The following is a 17,793-nucleotide window of genomic DNA, read 5'->3' on the forward strand; positions in this document are numbered from 1 at the left end:
TTTGTGTTTTACTGACATTGCTTTATTTAAGCTTATGTTCTAACTTTTGAAAATTTAATAAGTTCCCATGTAAAAATAATGATTTTTTAAAAATTCTATTTTGTTGTTCAGAAACAAAATTATGTTGTCTTTGATTTTTGTGAGAAGATATATGCAGGCTTTCTATAGAAATATCCTAATAATATCTATACAACGGTCCTGTGAAAAAGTTGTCATAAGAGAAAGTGAGCTTAGGTTTTTTTATGTATGCAGTAAATGTTAAAGACAACTGGTAAGATTCTATATAACAATCTAATTGTCAGTAGACTAGACAGACTTTTCAGTTAAATGTTTGATATACATGTCATCTTCATTGCTCTATATTATGTTGAGGTTTATATTTAAAATATTTTATTTGGAAACTAATCCCTCTCTCCCTCTCTCTCTAATTAGTTTGCTATTGCTTTTCTATTTGGCTATCAGTCTATCAATTTTAATTAAGATTCATCAATATAACCAATATTTGAAATGAAATATCTGTCAGTGATTTCAAGCCACAAAACAATAAGACAATAATAATTAGTAATATTTGCTGTTGTATGTTTTTACTGCTCTTCTGCAGGAGTAAATTTATAATCCAGAGCTAGTTACCTGCTTAGTTGTGGGCCTATAGGTTTAATTATTCATCATAGTTTACTGCAATGAAGCTTAAATTCCTATACCTTACAGTAAAATGGTTTTCCAATTTGGATATTTATCTTCTTCAAATTAAAATTGTAAAACCATAAGTTACAGTATTGTATTATTGTGTCAAATGGTTCAGTTGTTTCCAGAGTCTAGGGTTTTGGATTTGCTGTAGATCATATTTGTTAGTTTCCTCCACACAATTACAATAACTGTAGTGAAATTCTTGTAGAGTAAAATACAGTATTTGTCAACATTATCATTGAGAGGCTTTTGCCATCTCAAATAATTGTAATCTAAATAAATTTCAACTTATTCTTTACAAACTAACCTGCATCTATGAATACATGTCAGTAAATGATACATGCATATCTCTAAAATAGCTCAGTTCGTCACAAATTTGTATGTCTCATTCATTTTATTCTTTCTACAAATAAATAATTAAATTTCCTAACTGTGCAAATTTTGATTAAATTCAAACAAGTATATTTCTATCCTGAACTATGTGAAATAACCAAGGGAAAAGTGAAGACAATTTCCCCAGTCATACTCTCCCTAATTTACATTCTGTTGCTTTCTGTGAACTAACAATCATAGAACAGGTAAGTAAATGTTGTGTCGGTGCCATATGAGATAAAAGATCAGTCCCTACAATTCTTGAAAGCTATCACCCTCACAAATGTAATTCATTTGAGAGAATTAAAAGAGAAGTTAAAATACTGTGTATATCACTACCCAAATACAATTACAATTATAGAGTATGCTCACATTCCCTTGACCAAACTATTTTATTCAATGTTTGATAATCTTTCCTGTATTATCGAACCTAATGAAATGTTGAAGGCTATTGACTTTGAAATCATTCCTCTGAAACAGTCTCTCCCTCATTAATCTCAGACTACAAAATATCCTAGTCTTATTTTCTTACCATGAAAGAAAACAACCCTACCATTAATGCAGTCTTACTTTAAATACTTTTAAGTGGTAGAAATAAGTGTGCTGTATTATTGTTCTCTCCTCTAACCACTTGTACATGTCATCAAGATCCAGATTTTCTTGGACTGTTTAACAGGTGAAGCTTTTATAGCTAGTAACTCTGAAATACTTTTCTGATCCCACTGTTATTGCCTCTAACCATCTTCACTGCAATTGTCTGTGGGATTTTGGTTGTCCCCAGCAACATGACTTTCAATCAACAATATCAACAGAATCTACTCATATCCATTTGATTAAGCCATGTGCAATCATCAGAAAAATGGTTGGTGCCTAATTCTCAAACCTTGATAAATTGAGGCTTTTACCATCTTTCATAGAATGAAACAGTGAATATCTATTGATCTCAGCTGTTCTCTGTGAACCTGCAAAGGTCTTTGGTTTACTTCTATGAAGTGTCAGTTATTTTTATTGTCTATCCACATTGAATATTGAATTGCTATAAGCTTTTATTGTTGGTTTTTCTGAAGCTGTAAGTAAACATGAAAATTGGCCAGAGTTTATTAGTTGAAATGTTACCGTGGAAATAAGAGAGAATTATAAAAGGATTAAACTATTTGGTGATACCTTTCCTCTATTTATTTCAAAATTAGTATCTTCCCAATTTTTAATCTACAAGATGAAATATTTTAATTTATGAATGTCTCTAAATAAGATGTCATGAAGTTTGATTTCAAACTAATCAGAAAAAAAAAAGAAAGAAAAATTGTGATGATTTGAATTAAATGAGTTAAGTATCAGGAGGAACAATGACAAGCAGTGTCTTATTGTGTAAGTTGTCGTGCTTGATATTTGAAGTATTCAGTAGCATTTCTATACAGTATATCCATTGTAAATGATGGATGCGCAAAAGGTGTAGTGGGGTTGCAAGCAGACTGAGAGAAAAGGTAAACTCTGTTTATGACAGATATACAGAAGAGTAAGTAGACAGAGTACACATAATCTCCTTGAAATGCTTGGAGGGCTTCCTAGAAATGGTCAGTCGCTTTTCTTACCTATTTTTTTACTACCCCCAAGGGGCTAAACACAGAGAGGACAAACAAGGACAGACAAACGGATTAAGTCGATTATATCGTCCCCAGTGCGTAACTGGTACTTATTTAGTCGACCCTGAAAGGATGAAAGGCAAAGTCGACCTCGGCGTAATTTGAACTCAGAACATAACGGCAGACGAAATACGGCTACGCATTTCGCCCGGCATGCTAACATTTCTGCCAGCTCACCGCCTTTCTTACCTAGGTGACCTAATTAGCTGTGATGCTTGTTGTGGTCAGAGTATGAACAGGAGTGCGGGATTTCCGAGAGTTACTGTCTCTGCTGGCAACAAAAAGTTTTTCTCTTTTTGATGTACAGATTGAATGATGTATTAAGTACAATATGTAAGCTTTGAGTGTGAAAGATTTTTGAAGGTTAGACAAAAAATGGAGGAAGCCTACTTTGCTGGATGTACATTGTTAGTGACCATGAACAGCAGAGAGGAAATGAGTTGAGGACTCAGAGGAATCAGATGTCTTATGCAAAAGAGAAAGCTGCACTTGTAATGGCATCCGATACAATATGAAGGATGGCAGTTGCATAAAGAAGTATCAATGTTCCGAATGGATGGAGCCTGTGGATGTGGAAAGACAAGGAAGGCATAAAATGGAGTGGTGAAGACTGTTCTCAAGAGGCTGATTATCATGGAGAAGATGACAAATGAATGTGACTCATGGCAAAGTGCTGACTAGAGAAGACCCACCCAAACAATGCATGCTTGGAAAAATGGATGTAAAAAATCAGATGATGTTAGTGATGGATATTGAGATGAATAATATTTACATTTGAGTTTCTCTTGACCACAAAGTCTTTATTAAATCTTTATATACTGTTCTCCCTCTCTCTTTCACTCATCATTCCTGCCCTCATCCATCATACATCCCTTCTATCAATGTGCCTCTCTACCATCATTTTCTCTGCCTGCTTCTATGATGAGGATGGCATTGCATTGAATCTTTCCCTTTTCAGTCCATTCTATATTGTCTCTTCTTTATTGCTAGATCTCGTTCTTTCTCACATTTTCCCCTCTCATACCTATGTTGACATCCCTCACACTCTCTCTTAGCAGTCCCTTACTTTTTGCATTCCCTATCTTATAACCTTCTTTCCCTCATCTCCCCCTCTTCATTTACACCACACTTATTTCTATTCAATCCCCTTACCAACAAATGTCATATAGCAGTCCATTACTATCTCTTTTCCTTTATTTTTTCTCACTCCATTCACTTTGACTTGGGTTTCTCTTTTACCACACTCTCTTCTGTCTGTAAGGGATTGCTACAGCTAAGGATGCAGCAACCCTGTGGTCAGTGAATGGAAATAGTGTTAGGTAGAAAGGAATCTTTAGTCTTGCTAAGGACAAGACAAGTCCTATATGTTGTTGGTGCAATTAAAAGTAATTATTGGCAAGTGAATGAAGACAAGAAATGGTAGGACTCTGTAAACTTGTGAAAGACAAATCAATCTCTCTAATGATGTTGCCATGATAATAATGCACCCACTATATGATGTAAAGTAGTTGGTGCTAAGAGGGATATCTAGAAACCATGTCAACAATGAGCCCTATGAATGAGATGATGTGCCCAGACTGTGCAGGAGGGTAGTAAATGTGAATAAGAACTGACTCTAAGATATCCCTTCAAACTCATACAGACATGGAAATATAGACATAAAGATGATGATGATGATAGTATTTATATCTCTGTGTGTTGGCAAAGAAATGACAAGGAATCTGCAGAAGAGGAAGACTTTGGAAGAAATGGTGAAGGTTGATCTCAAGATGGAGATGGTTAATGAAGATGCTGTGCTTCTTCCAACTCAAGCAGAGTTAGAAAAACAGACATAAAATGATGGTGGTTTATGTGCAGGCATTTAATGAGATTGATATTAGGCAGAGAGATTGTCACCCCTGTTATTAAGGTGTATGCTATGCAGTAAATAATAGTTCAGTCAGTCTTCTATGAAAGAGGTATCACGATATTTTCAATATTTCCCCTAAGCTTATCACAAACCTTTTAACACTTCAGTAACAACGTAAGAAGAATGATGATGATCATTATTGAATTAGCTTCGTGTATGTGTGTGTGCTCATGCCTATGTGTGTCTGTGTGCGTGCTTGTGTCTATGTGTATGCTTGTATGCCTCTGTGTGTGTAGATTGGTATATGTAAACTTTATAAATGCATTTGTTACATTTGAAATGAGTCAAGGTTATTAGGAAAGAAGAGAAAAACTGCAATTTATCAGTTTTCGTTTGACTTAAAGTAACAAATAGGATGTTGACTGATGTCTTAGCTTTAAGCTAAATTCTCAAGTTATTCAGGTTATTGATAATCTCACTCACATTGTTGTGAATCTGCAATCAGAAAAGCCTAAACTGAAAAAAGCCAACTGCAAAGTTTGGGGATTAATTGTTTCCTTATGAATTCTAATCCAATTTTCATTAATTCATCAGTGTTAATGATAATAATTACTCCAGTGTTGTTACTATATGCTTCCACACATTATTGCAGAAATTGGATCATGATATTTTGTCAAATTTTATGGTTTCCTTTTTAAAAAGTTTTGCCTCTCAATGCAATCTCTTTGGGGATATTTGTAAATCAGATAAACATATACATCCATGAAGACACACTTACACACAATTTTGCTGAACATTTTTAGATATTTTCAGTTATATTTTTAGCTTAAACTTTTTACTTTATGATATTTTTAACTTTACTTCCAAATTTTAATCAACATAAAACTTGTCCTAGATTTAAAGTCAATTTAAAGTAGTTCAGTATAATTTCAACTTTACATCATTAAAGTTGTGAATTTAGAGAATGCTTAAAAACTTCATAACCTACCTGTAAGAAATAAAATAACACTCAAACCTTGTAAATTCTGCTTTATCGTTTATAAAAGATGGCCTAAATTTAAATTTTCAAGCTATTTTTGATAGGAAAAATTTATTCAAAGCAAATAGCTAATTTTAAATTTAATTCAATAATTTGGGAAATAGAAATGAATTTTATTTTTCTTTTATATACTGATTGTCAATTAAGAAAGTGAAATTTTTCAAAAAATCTTATGAATCCTTAGTACAAAAACATAACAAAAAAAGGTATTTATCTGTTCTGGAAAGGTTTCAAAATAATATCTTTGAAAAATTGTTTTATTCAGACAGACTAATTCAAGTCATTTTCTTATTCCTAATATTAATGTTCTTTAAAGAAAAGTCAAAATTTAAAAATTCCTTTTTGTTTTAGCTTTGCCTAAAACCTGTCAACTTATGGCTCTGAGTGATGAACAGAAATTTTTCATTAACAGAAATGACACAGATAAGTGCCCTAAGAAATAAAAATTTAACTGCATTAAAATTTCTTTATAGAAAAACAACTACTTTTTCTTCATTAACTAGCTTAGGAAATGAAAAATATATGAACATCTGATTATAAATATTATGGTCTTCGATGATTTTATTTCATTGTTTTCTTAATAAATATATTAAATTAGTTGAAAACACAAGTATAAAACACCATTAAAATATAACAAATTTGTTATATATATATATATATATAATATATATATATATATACTCAAATTTTGATTTAAAACAGTTATTTAAAAAAACACTTTTAAAAAAAAATTTTATAAAAGAAAATGTATTTCAAAACCAAAGTCAAAATTTAAATAATATATTGATAAATTTTTTATAAAGAAAACAAATCGCTACAATTAATTTAGGTGTCATGTGGGATGAACTTTTTAAGGAAAAAAAAATTTTTCCAAATTTCCCATGCAGTCTGGTTAACATTGGTGATGTTTGGTAGAAGTATTTTGTCATCAGGTAAGGTTGTGTATCAACCAAATAAATACATTCTAAAACTCTTAGATACTGTGCCAGCAAAAAATTAAAAATACAAGCATCATTTTCCCTAAAATATTTAAAATCTGAAGAGAAATTATTAAATTATAAATATTAAAATCCTCTGTTTCAGAACCATCTGGCTAGCCATAATTTCCTTGTATAACATAGCTGTTTTATATATTCTTTGTTTGTGTAACTTTATAGATAGGATTCTGTTGAAATATTTGGTTGAAAAATGAAACCAATTTAACTTTAGAAACTTAAATATTTCTAGTGTTTTTGTTGTTTTTTTTTAGTTTTTTTTTAAAGTTTGACAATTATCATGTGCAAGATAACTACAGATGATTTCACTTTGAAATAAGCATTAAAAGAAGACAAAAAAAATCCTTGAATGAACACTGACATACAAAAGGAGACATTTTTTGTTTTTCCTGTGCTGCCACCTATTGCATGCAGACATATTAAAAGAAAAAAAAAACAAGAAGAAAAAATAAACAAAAAAAACCCAAACAATATTTTTTGCCCAACAACTTAATAGATGAATAAATAAATACTATTGCATTCATTTTAGGTTGGTCTTTGGCAGTATTTCATTGAAGCTTTCTTACTTTATGGAATGAAATTCAGGATAAAGAAATAGTTATAAAATAAACAAAAAACAATTTTTTTTGTATTTTTCTTTCTTCATTATACTTGTCTTAGATGTGTGTATATGTGTATATTTACAAGGGTGTAATAAATCACCGTTCACAACTTACTGAGGAATAAAAATCTCTAGTTGTAGTTTCTTGTTTGGTTTTGCTGCCAGATGTGAGCAGATCTGTTCAGAAAATGCTATCAAAGAGTATGTATTGAATAATTGGTTTTAAAAGTATATTTACAAGGAATTAGTAGTAGTTATGTTTAGAATGTTCTGCTTTGTCACTTTATAATATTAATTCTTATAGTTTGATCTACTTCTATCTCATTCCTTAGCAGGTGTATTTTAGGGTCACATGTAGTTTGGGGAATTTGTTGACATTTTCAACTGTGCACAATTCCATGCTTTCTCACATTACAGCATTCATTCATTCACCTATTCTTGTCATTACATACTTCTTTTAGTTTCTAGTTTAGAATAATATAACCTAAGGTATGTGTATATGGAAGTTGATACTTTAGGTGACAGCTAATGGAACTTACCCAAGGTTCTAAAAGCTTGTTGTATTGGATTTATATACATATATATATATATATATATATATAATATATATATATATATATATATATTATATATATATATATATATGAATGTATATAACTATTATTAAACAAAGAAACTTTGTTTTGTCCTAGTTTTCTTGCTTACTTGAAAATATAAGGATCAAATCTATTTGTTCTATTCTTAAGCAAATCTGAATGGAACTTTAGCAGAAGCAATAACAACAATTCTTCTGAGGTCTTTAGCCATTTGTAGTTGAATCGAAATCAATAAAATATATAACTTTGAGAAGTTTGTATTATTCCTATTATTGTTATTCATTTTTGAAGAAATATTTCCTAGTGTTGTTACAGTAGCCTTATAGTTGAACATCCACAATGACTCCTCATCTTTCTTGAACAATAACTGCTGACTATGTTAGCAATGGCTAAAACCAACATTATTCTTCTTTGCAATTTGGCGCTAAATGAAATAACATGAAATATTCACACAGTTTCATTCTTTCATTCAATCTGAAAGATCTTTGTAGATGAATACCGCATTAATAAATAAACTGATGACGGCAGGATTCAGCCGACAACACACACACACACACACTCATACACAAAATCACTGTTAGTCTATCTGCATTGTACTAATTTCATTGCAGATTACTAAATAATTCCAACAGATGGAAAATTTTGAATATCTTTCAATACGATTAATGGCAGCAGTTTGTGCACATTTTATACTTTAGCTTTATGTGTATCAATGTATACATAAGATTCCTTGTGTCCTTTTATATATGTACATCTTTTCTCCAAGCCCCATCCAACAAAAAGTAACATTTCTGGAGGCTGTATTATTAAAATAAAACTATTTTAGGCTGTCTAAATTTATCAACTGCTACATTTATGCATATATCAATATTTATGAAGGAAACGTAACTTTACCAACATAATATGAATTTGTATTTGTTTAAGTTTCTGTAAAATGCGTTGTTCACATGGATAGAGGTGAGTACTTGTCTGCATCGATACAGTCAGGAAAGAACAGGACTCAAATTAGAAACAGAGTAACATTATTTCGAGATGTTATTCAATCAATGTGCTTTTTGATAGGGATGCAATTATAAGGAAGTTTTTATTCACATATACTAAATATATGTTAAATTTGTAATGCATCATATATATATATATATATATATATATATATACATGCATACATATATACACACATATACATTTTTGTTTTTATGCCTGCTTTCAGAGAAGTACCATCCCCTCACTTCCTTTAGTTCTCTTTCATACTTGAAGAACTAATTAATGTAAAAAACATTTCAGTTTGTGTCATCTTAGTTGTTGAAACATAATTTATTACTGACCAGCATCACTTTTTATGATACATTAGCCTGTGGTCAACTATATTCTGATATCTGGATCTTGTTGCAATTAGAATTAGGTGTATGTAAAAATACTATCATTGTCTGTGATACTGTTTTGAACTTGTAATTTGTTAGAAAAGTGATGGATTTATTTAGTACAACATTGTTTTATTTTCCAAATAAACTGAAATTTTCTATGAAAATGTATTCTTCCCAAACAGAGAAAATGTGATATTTATTTTGTATAGATACATACATAAAAGTCAATTATATCATGGATTAATTAGTCCAGTGGTATTAATGTAAGACATTGATTGTAAGTATTATTATTATTATTAATTTATAATAGACCTTGTCAATAAAAATTTACCATCTGTACTAGTAACTGATTCTGTTTCACTCAATGAGAATGGAGTGTGCATGCAGAGACTTTATTTTCACTTCTATAGACATTCCAAAAACAAACCACCTTTTTTGATATTCCTGATAGACGTTTATAACGAATTGAGAATATACACATGTTCATACATGCATGCATACACACACAAACACACACATACAAACACACAGTTTATTTCATTTCCTAGGAGATCTTTGATAGTATATTTATGCTTATAAAATATATTCCAATAACAGTCCATTACAAGGTTCAGTAAATTTGTATTTGTTAGGCAAATAATCTTAAATTTCTTGTACACCTTTTTATAATGAAAAAGTACAGGAACTTATTAGAAACATTTCTTCTATTAGTTTTCCAGTTTTAAACAAATCAGATTGCTCTGTTGATTATTTATCTTGCCTTTGTCATTTTTTTTAGAAATTAAATTCAAATTCTTGACTTGTTCAGCAAAGCCAACAACATCAGATTTAGTTCCAAAATAATTTCTAACGGTTATGCTTCCGTAAACCAAATGAGTTGCCTTTTTGTCTTACCCTCTTTCTCTCTCTCTCTCTCTCTCTGCCTCTCTCTCTCCCTCTCTGTTCCTCTAGTTGTCTCCCCTTGAATCCGATGTATTTTTCATGTAACTTCATCCTGTGATTTCTATTTGGAGCTCATATGATACATACATATCTGATACATATATTATGTCATATCCATGTACATTGTACATTTTTGCCACTTTTGTGCACAGGTGATTAATAATGTATGGTTATACTTTTGTATTTTTCTTCTCTCATTAATGAGATAAACTGTGGGTTAGGGTAACATTTGGACAAGTTAAATATCTAAAGCAGATGAATAAATCCTGCCTTTAATTTAAATGTATATATTTCAAAATATACATTGTTAATGAACCTACATTGGTGTGTGTATGTGTGTTAATATTTGTGTGTATGTGTATGTGTGTGTGTATATTTGTATATACATATATGCACACACACACATGAGACATTATACATATATTTGCATATGTTCTTATAAAATATTAAATGTGTATATGGATATATCTATTCATATGTTTTACTACAGGCAGCATATATTTCTGCTTAGTCAAATGAGTGTTTGACAGAACTAGAACTCCCTTTTCATACCATCAGTTTCATAGAGTCCTATGTCACCGTAGTAACGTTTGTCTTCACTGGGAGAAACTCTCTAAATGAATCGCATATGGGGAGCTGTATTAAACCAGAGTATCAGATCCTATACACACACACACACACACACATACATATTGATGCTACACACTTATAGATGAAGTGTGTAAGGAACTCTTGTTTTTGTATTGCATAAAAACATAAACACACATCGTATATATATATATATATATATATATATATATATAATGTGATTGCATATGTGTAATTCATGTACATATATAAACATTTGTGTGTAATGGTGTATGTTTAGCGTCACCATATATGCACAGTAAACTAATATGCATAACCACATATTTTAAAATAAACTGATGTGATAAAAAAAACATCCTTCATATGATTGTTCATTTTTTTTTCTTTTATTTCATCCTAGCCTTAAAACCCTTTATTCAACACTTATCCCATGTTAGAAAATGATATAAATGAAATTACTTCCAAATGATACCTAACAGTTTAATAATTAGGGACTCTGGCAGCTATGAGCTAAAAGTCAGTACTGGCTATTTCAAGCTATCTACCATAATAAATAGTAAAATGTCTTCGGTTTATTTAACATTCATGTGGCTAGTGACAGATTTACTTCTTTATACCATAATTTTATTTAAAAAAAAAAAAGATTTTCATTTTTTCTTTTTTATTGGTAGATATATACTTAGATTTTTTCCATCTCACAGGAAGTGGGAGATATGGTTTCGATACATATTCCCTCAAAACAGTGTTTTAATATACATTAGCAACAAAAATTAGTAATTACACACTTAGTATATACTTACTATATAAGAGTGATAATGAAATAAACAAACAACCCCCCCATCCCTCACAAAAAATGGCGCTTTGTTTATCTTTCTTTTCTGCTTTTAAAAATTGCATCTTTTAAAACTTTCTTTCACATACCTTGGCTTATATGTGTATTATTTTCTTTTAATATTTCTTCAATGTGTTAAAAATGCTAGGCAGTTTCTCTCTACATCTGCTCAGAACCATATATAAATGCAGTTTTCTCTTCTAGCAATTTCTTGATTCCTAGCGTAATTCAGTTTCAAATTATGTATTTTAAATTTCTCTTCCTTCTTTTTCATCTCTTCCTTCTTATTTTCCCATTCCCATTGAATAAATTTCAAATAAATTAAGTGAGCATGTCAATGAGAAGATTAAAAAAAAAGATTTTTCTATTTTATGTTTAGACTGTTTTGTTGGGTTGGGGATAAAATTTGAATAATTTTATAATAGATTGCCTCTGAGATTTTCATTCATATAAGCATTGCTGGGAAAACCTCAGAGATCTACCAATTCCAATAGGCTCTTCTGTCCCATTTTAAACAACGTAATGAGTCAGCAAGCCAAAACTCCATCTCAGAGAGCCTATTTAATATGCTGATGATTCTCAGAGTACAATTCTTCATAGATACATGGATTAGTATTCATTTCACAAACCACTAAGTATTAAGATTGGAACAAAACCTCTGTTAACTGAATGAGATTGTTTCTCTCACCTCATCAAGTTTTAAATCCGTCATATAAAAAGCTGGTTCCATGATTAGTTTTCTCATTTGTAAACAATGTGTATTAATTTCATGACATAGATACACATAAACAAAAACACTCATACATATATATGTATATAGTGTCTGTATGTATGTATATACATATATACGCACATACATACACACCACATATACATACACAGACATGCATACAAATTTATAGACATATATATAGTTTGTGTGTTACATATGTATTAAATATGTGTATGTATATGAAATATATAAGTATTATTATATATATATGCATTATATAATTTATATATATATTGTTTATATATATATATATATGTATATTATATAAAGAATATATGTATAATATATATGGTATATACAATATATATATATTTATGCAATACGATATATAATAAACATATATACATGTGTGTGTATATATATATATATACATACACATACATGCACACACATGTATGTGTGTGTGTATATATATATATATTTGTACTCATGTATTTATACACACCCACTCATACATATAGCTTGTATTTTCATTTCTTGACCAACAAAAATAGGTTTCCAATTTAAAAAAAAAACAAAAAGAAAAATTCAATTTTTTTCCTCTCGCTCTGCATTCCCTTTTAGCACATGGTTGTGCCATCCCATTTGAAAGTAGTAACTTTTCTCTCTCCAAGACAATAACAAAATTCTGAACAAGAATCCTATGAACATAATGGTTACAACATGATCTTTAAACATGTTGGAGTGGTTTGCATCACGAATAGCCATGCATGCTGTGAGAAATTCTACATCAACATCAGAATAGACTCTGAGACAATTATGTGATGATAAGCTCAAATTTCTACTTGATTTCGACTTTGATTTTGGTGAGCTTCGACATTTGGCAACCTCCATTTTTGATTGTTGTTGGAAGTTGTCCTCAAAACATATCCAGTAATTGTTGAGATAATTTCAGATTGGCTGGTCAGCGAAAATGTTACTGAATATACTCAGACAGCAGCAGAGGCAGAACTTTCTTGAAATCTTCTTGCCAATCAATATATTTTGGGATATTGGAGTTGTCACTTCTGTCACTGGTAAAATCCAACATTTTTGTCAGACTCTTTTCAGACACATCTGCATCAATACTCTGCTCCATCAATGGCAAGTGTATCATACATACTTGTTGCCATGGATATTGTTATCCCTTTGAAGGTTGGGTGAGCTGCAGGAAAGAAAAGATACATTAAGAATTGGAATAAGAAGAGAATATTTTAAAATATATTTTCACTATTTCAGCTTTTAAAATAGAAAAACAAAAACCCAAAATTGCTATTATCAAGATCTATTCTATCATCGTTTTGGCAGACATGCATTTAAATCATAATTGATGAGTAAATAGAATAAGAAATTTGAATATAAAATCATTTCAAGACTTAAGAGGGTCTGAAAGTGTTTATGTACACATGAAAATGTGTGTGCGTGTACATATATTTTCTTTATTCATAATCTTAAAGAAAGGAGGGCAGTGAAGTTTTATAGTGTGGATGGCTAGGATAACTAGGTAAAGTTGATATGATTATGCTTACATTTAGGCAGTTAATAAAGACAGGAAGACAAAACATTTTGTCTGATCAAACACTTGAGATAATGTTGGGCTGACAGATGCAAATCAATGTTTTAACACTGTTATATCTACCAATAATAGGAAGAATGGCTTCGCCTGTTTTTTAATTGATATCCTTTGTAACATATAATTGGTCTTTTGAAGAGGTTATCGCACATAGAGGCCAAACATTTATAAGGAATGCAATAATCTTAGCAAGCATAAACACTTGTGTTTGCGTGTGTTTGTCTACGAGTGAAGTTCTGTGGTACAAATATATTTCATTGGAATTTCAAGAATGGTCACAAGCTGAATAATCATCTCCATTTATTGCTTTGCTAACAGATTGACTTAAGAGATTTATAATGTCTTGTATTTGTGAATGAGCCCTTAAATTTTGAAATAATAATGATTTCAAATTTTACCACAAGGGCAGCACTTTTGGGGAGAGGGGATGAGTAGGCTACATCAACACTAGTGTTCAACTAATGCTTTATTTTATTGCTCACAAAAGGATGAAAGGCAAAGTCAACCTCGGTGGAATTTGAACTCAGAGCTTACAGACAGGCAAAGTGTTGTAAAGCATTTCATCCGACGTGCTAACGATTCTACCACATCACCGCCATAATAATTGTAATAATAATGTAACTTGAAATAATGGGCTTTAATCAAAATATAGCAGGCATGGCATTCTGAAGCTATTAGCTCAACAGTTTACAGTTTACCACCTCATATGACAGTTTTTCACTCATATTTGTTTTTTTTAGTACTCATTTGTGTGTGTGTGTGTCTGGTGGTGGTGGTGGTGGGGGGTCATACAGAGCATCTTCAGATATCTTGTTAAATTACACCTGCAATGTGCTAAAGGTCTTGCAAGTCTATGGAAGTTGTTAGTCAGGAATCAATGAACAATTGTAGCAATGACTTGGATGAAGCCATGCTATATACACTCCTGAAGTCACAAACACGATTTTGTGGGACACATTTCTGATGTGCATGTCATGTTCACACACACATGCACTAGTGTGTAGGTTTGTGCACCATATATATCTCGTGTTATTGACTGCATTCTTTGAGGATATGATAAATGTAAATTTTGTAACTGTGCGTGTTCACATGTCTGTTTCGACTTATCTGTCATAATTCTCTTAAAACAGTTTACAACAATCTGGAGATTATATTTCTGATGATGTTTATTGCAAATTATGTGTGAAATGTTTCAAATATTTTTCATACTCTCTTGTATATTTTAATAACTATGATCATCATTAGAACTGAACATAAATTTCCTTTCCAATGATTCAGTCAGAAAAGCCATTTCATTTTAAATAATTTCATTGTGTAACACAAATCCTCTAATCCATTTAAGTTATGCTTTATCTCTTTGAGTGAAAACTACTTCAAACCAACTGTGATTTTGTTCACAACTTTTGCCACACTTTTGTTTTGAGCCAGTCAGATCAACATCAATAATTGAATGGAATTTATTTTATCCTTGGAAGATGACTAGAAGTGATGGCTTTTATTCAGTTTGAATTTAGGGAATTAAGAAATGCAAAATATTCCTGCAAAATATTGTTTAGTTGCTCCACCAGTTCTGTCATTCACTACATTATGGCTAAAAGATATAATGAAGTCTATTTCATTTCTGGTGTTTTTTAAAGCTGCTTTCTTGTCTCTCCATGTTTTCAGAAATAACATTTTCTAGTTTACAATTTTAAATTTTAATGTGTTTTCTGGTAATAAAATACTGCTCCAGTACAATTATTATTAATTGAATAAGAAATGAAAACATTTTATCATCAAGCTGGCTATTGTTTAAATAAATATTAAGTGTTAATTAATAGAAATATTAGACACCATGTTTAGAAATGCTAAAAGATATAATGATGGGAAAATTACAAGCATTTCATCTTAATTTGTTGAGAATATGAAATATTTTCATGTTTTGTATGGGCTCTGCCTCTCTTATTCAGAACTACCTAATTAAAAGAAATTAATTACTTTCTCTTTGTTTTAAATATTTTTCTCTAATATTGAAAATTTTTTATTGTTTTGAAAATAAACAACCATAAAATTTTTTGAAGAATTTGCTCTTCCACATTAAAAGTGTTACCATTTAGTTTGTTCCAACTCTCTCTCTCTCTCTCTCTCTCTCTCTCTCTCTCTCACACACACACACATGTAGTGCCCTTTTTGAAGACAATAGGGAATTAAGCTGTTGTGTGTAGTAGGTTGAGTAATGTGCAGAAGCTCATTTGTTGGTAATTGGCAAATTTGGGGAGACCAATGAAGGCATTTCCTTGTAACTGTTTTATGCTTGTTGAATGCAGATAAGTATAGTTTTTCACTAGATTCATTAATATTGAACACGGTATAATTAGAATATGAAAAATTAAAACTAAGGTCAATAGTGTAATTTAGAGATTCAAATATATATATGATTCATTTTACAAAATATTCTAAATATATAAAAGATGATGTAAATTGTATTTTATTTCTTTCTTTGAAATTAGAAAAAAAATTACTGTTTTTATAATATGTATCTTAAGTCTGAAGGCTAATTATATTCTAAATATAAACTTGTTTAAATTTAATTACATTTTAAGATAAGATTTTTGTAATTTAGTAGGTTAATCAATATTACAAAGCAATATATTTTGTGTCTTTAAAAATGGAGCAATATTTTTATGAACATTTATGAATCAGGTTTAAATATACCTGGCATTAAATACATAAAATTTGAATTGTTTTAAATCATAAAAACACATAATGCTAAAACATTGGAAACAAGCAATTCAAGTAGGAAATTTTACAGAATCATTCCACGTGACAATGTGGTGGTGCCAATAAAATGAATTTCCTCTAATGAATGAGAAACCCTCTTTACTTGCATGAAGTTAAATCCTTTGTTGAAACAATAACAATAGATATTGTTATAAATTACATGGTTGTGTGTTTAAGTTTGCTTTCCAGCCATGGAGTTTTGTTTGAAGTGCCACCCAGAGCATGGCACCTTGGATTAGTGTCATCTACTAAAGCTCTAACAAAAGCCTTGAGAGTAGATTTGGTGGATGGAATCAGAAAGAAAACCATTATACATGTTTGCTTGACTCCCTATTTTGACACTCTGTGAAAGCTGTAAATGAGTGTGACTGCCATACAAATGGTGTCATTTATTTCCAGTCTTTTGTGAAGACATGTTTGGTCATGGGGAAACATTACCTTCTTGGATAGAAGTGAGCGTTGGTGTGAAGAAGGGCATCATAGAAAATTTTCTCAAATTCTGTCTGACCTATGCAAACATGGAAAAGTAGATATCAAAATGACGATGATGTATATGTAACGATCTAAATTGCATATTTACCTGGCAGTGCAAGTCTTATGTTCAACTGCAGTCTGTAGTAAATAAGAGAAAAACCATATGAGCACAAAGCAATCTAGTAACAAACTGAATGATGGAGGAATGGAATAAAGTACATTTTAAAAGCATTTCTATATGTCTTCTCTTAATCCTTGCTTATTATTAAGTTTCACTCATTGACTCTACAGAACACACTACAATCATATTGTCTTTTGAAAACTTAGGTTATCACAGGCTAATGGTATTCAAGCCAAGAAAATACTAAATTATGATATATTCTAAAGTTACATGAAAATCTCTTAATTATTTATATTAGTTGTTTCAAGAATCACTGATCACTTTAGTTCATTAGAAAACTGGCTTCCTGGAAATTTTTCATCGTTTATGCAACATTCTTTGTTTTAACAAGGACATTTTTACCTAAAGCAAACTACCCTAAAATTTCATTTTAACATTGACATAAGACTACATGTTGGGGAAGGATATAGTTTGAATTGATTCCAGTACTAGAGTATTCCTTTAACCCTTTCATCCTTATGGAGATTAATAAAATAAAGTTGATCTTGGTGGAATTTGAACTCAAAATGTAAAGGGCTATAACTAAATAACTTTTTGTTGGACACT

At 30.6% G+C, this 17,793-nt stretch overlaps 1 protein-coding gene and 1 long non-coding RNA gene across 14 annotated transcripts in view; both read right to left on the minus strand.

The window, feature by feature from the left end:
• Positions 1–362: 362 nt before the first annotated feature.
• On the minus strand, positions 363–6,172 carry LOC118766806. Its single transcript, XR_005002722.1, has 2 exons — positions 2,892–6,172; positions 363–2,651 (listed from the first exon to the last, which is right to left on the minus strand). It is a non-coding gene; the product is annotated as an uncharacterized LOC118766806 (long non-coding RNA).
• Positions 6,173–12,820: 6,648 nt separating this feature from the next.
• LOC115220760 (thrombospondin type-1 domain-containing protein 7A) overlaps positions 12,821–17,793 on the minus strand; it is a 1,292,425-nt gene continuing 1,287,452 nt past the window's right edge. For all 13 annotated transcript variants that reach the window (XR_005002721.1, XM_036510587.1, XM_036510592.1 and 10 more), the window contains 2 exons: positions 17,173–17,204; positions 12,821–13,424 (listed from right to left, as the gene is read on the minus strand). Coding sequence is in view for 12 of the 13 variants with exons in the window: in XM_036510587.1 (XP_036366480.1) it covers positions 13,373–13,424; positions 17,173–17,204 (84 nt within the window). In the remaining variant the exon portion in view is untranslated. The remainder of the gene's footprint in view (positions 13,425–17,172; positions 17,205–17,793) is intronic.

This window comes from Octopus sinensis, linkage group LG17 (assembly GCF_006345805.1).
Source record: "Octopus sinensis linkage group LG17, ASM634580v1, whole genome shotgun sequence".
Lineage (NCBI taxonomy): Eukaryota > Metazoa > Mollusca > Cephalopoda > Octopoda > Octopodidae > Octopus > Octopus sinensis.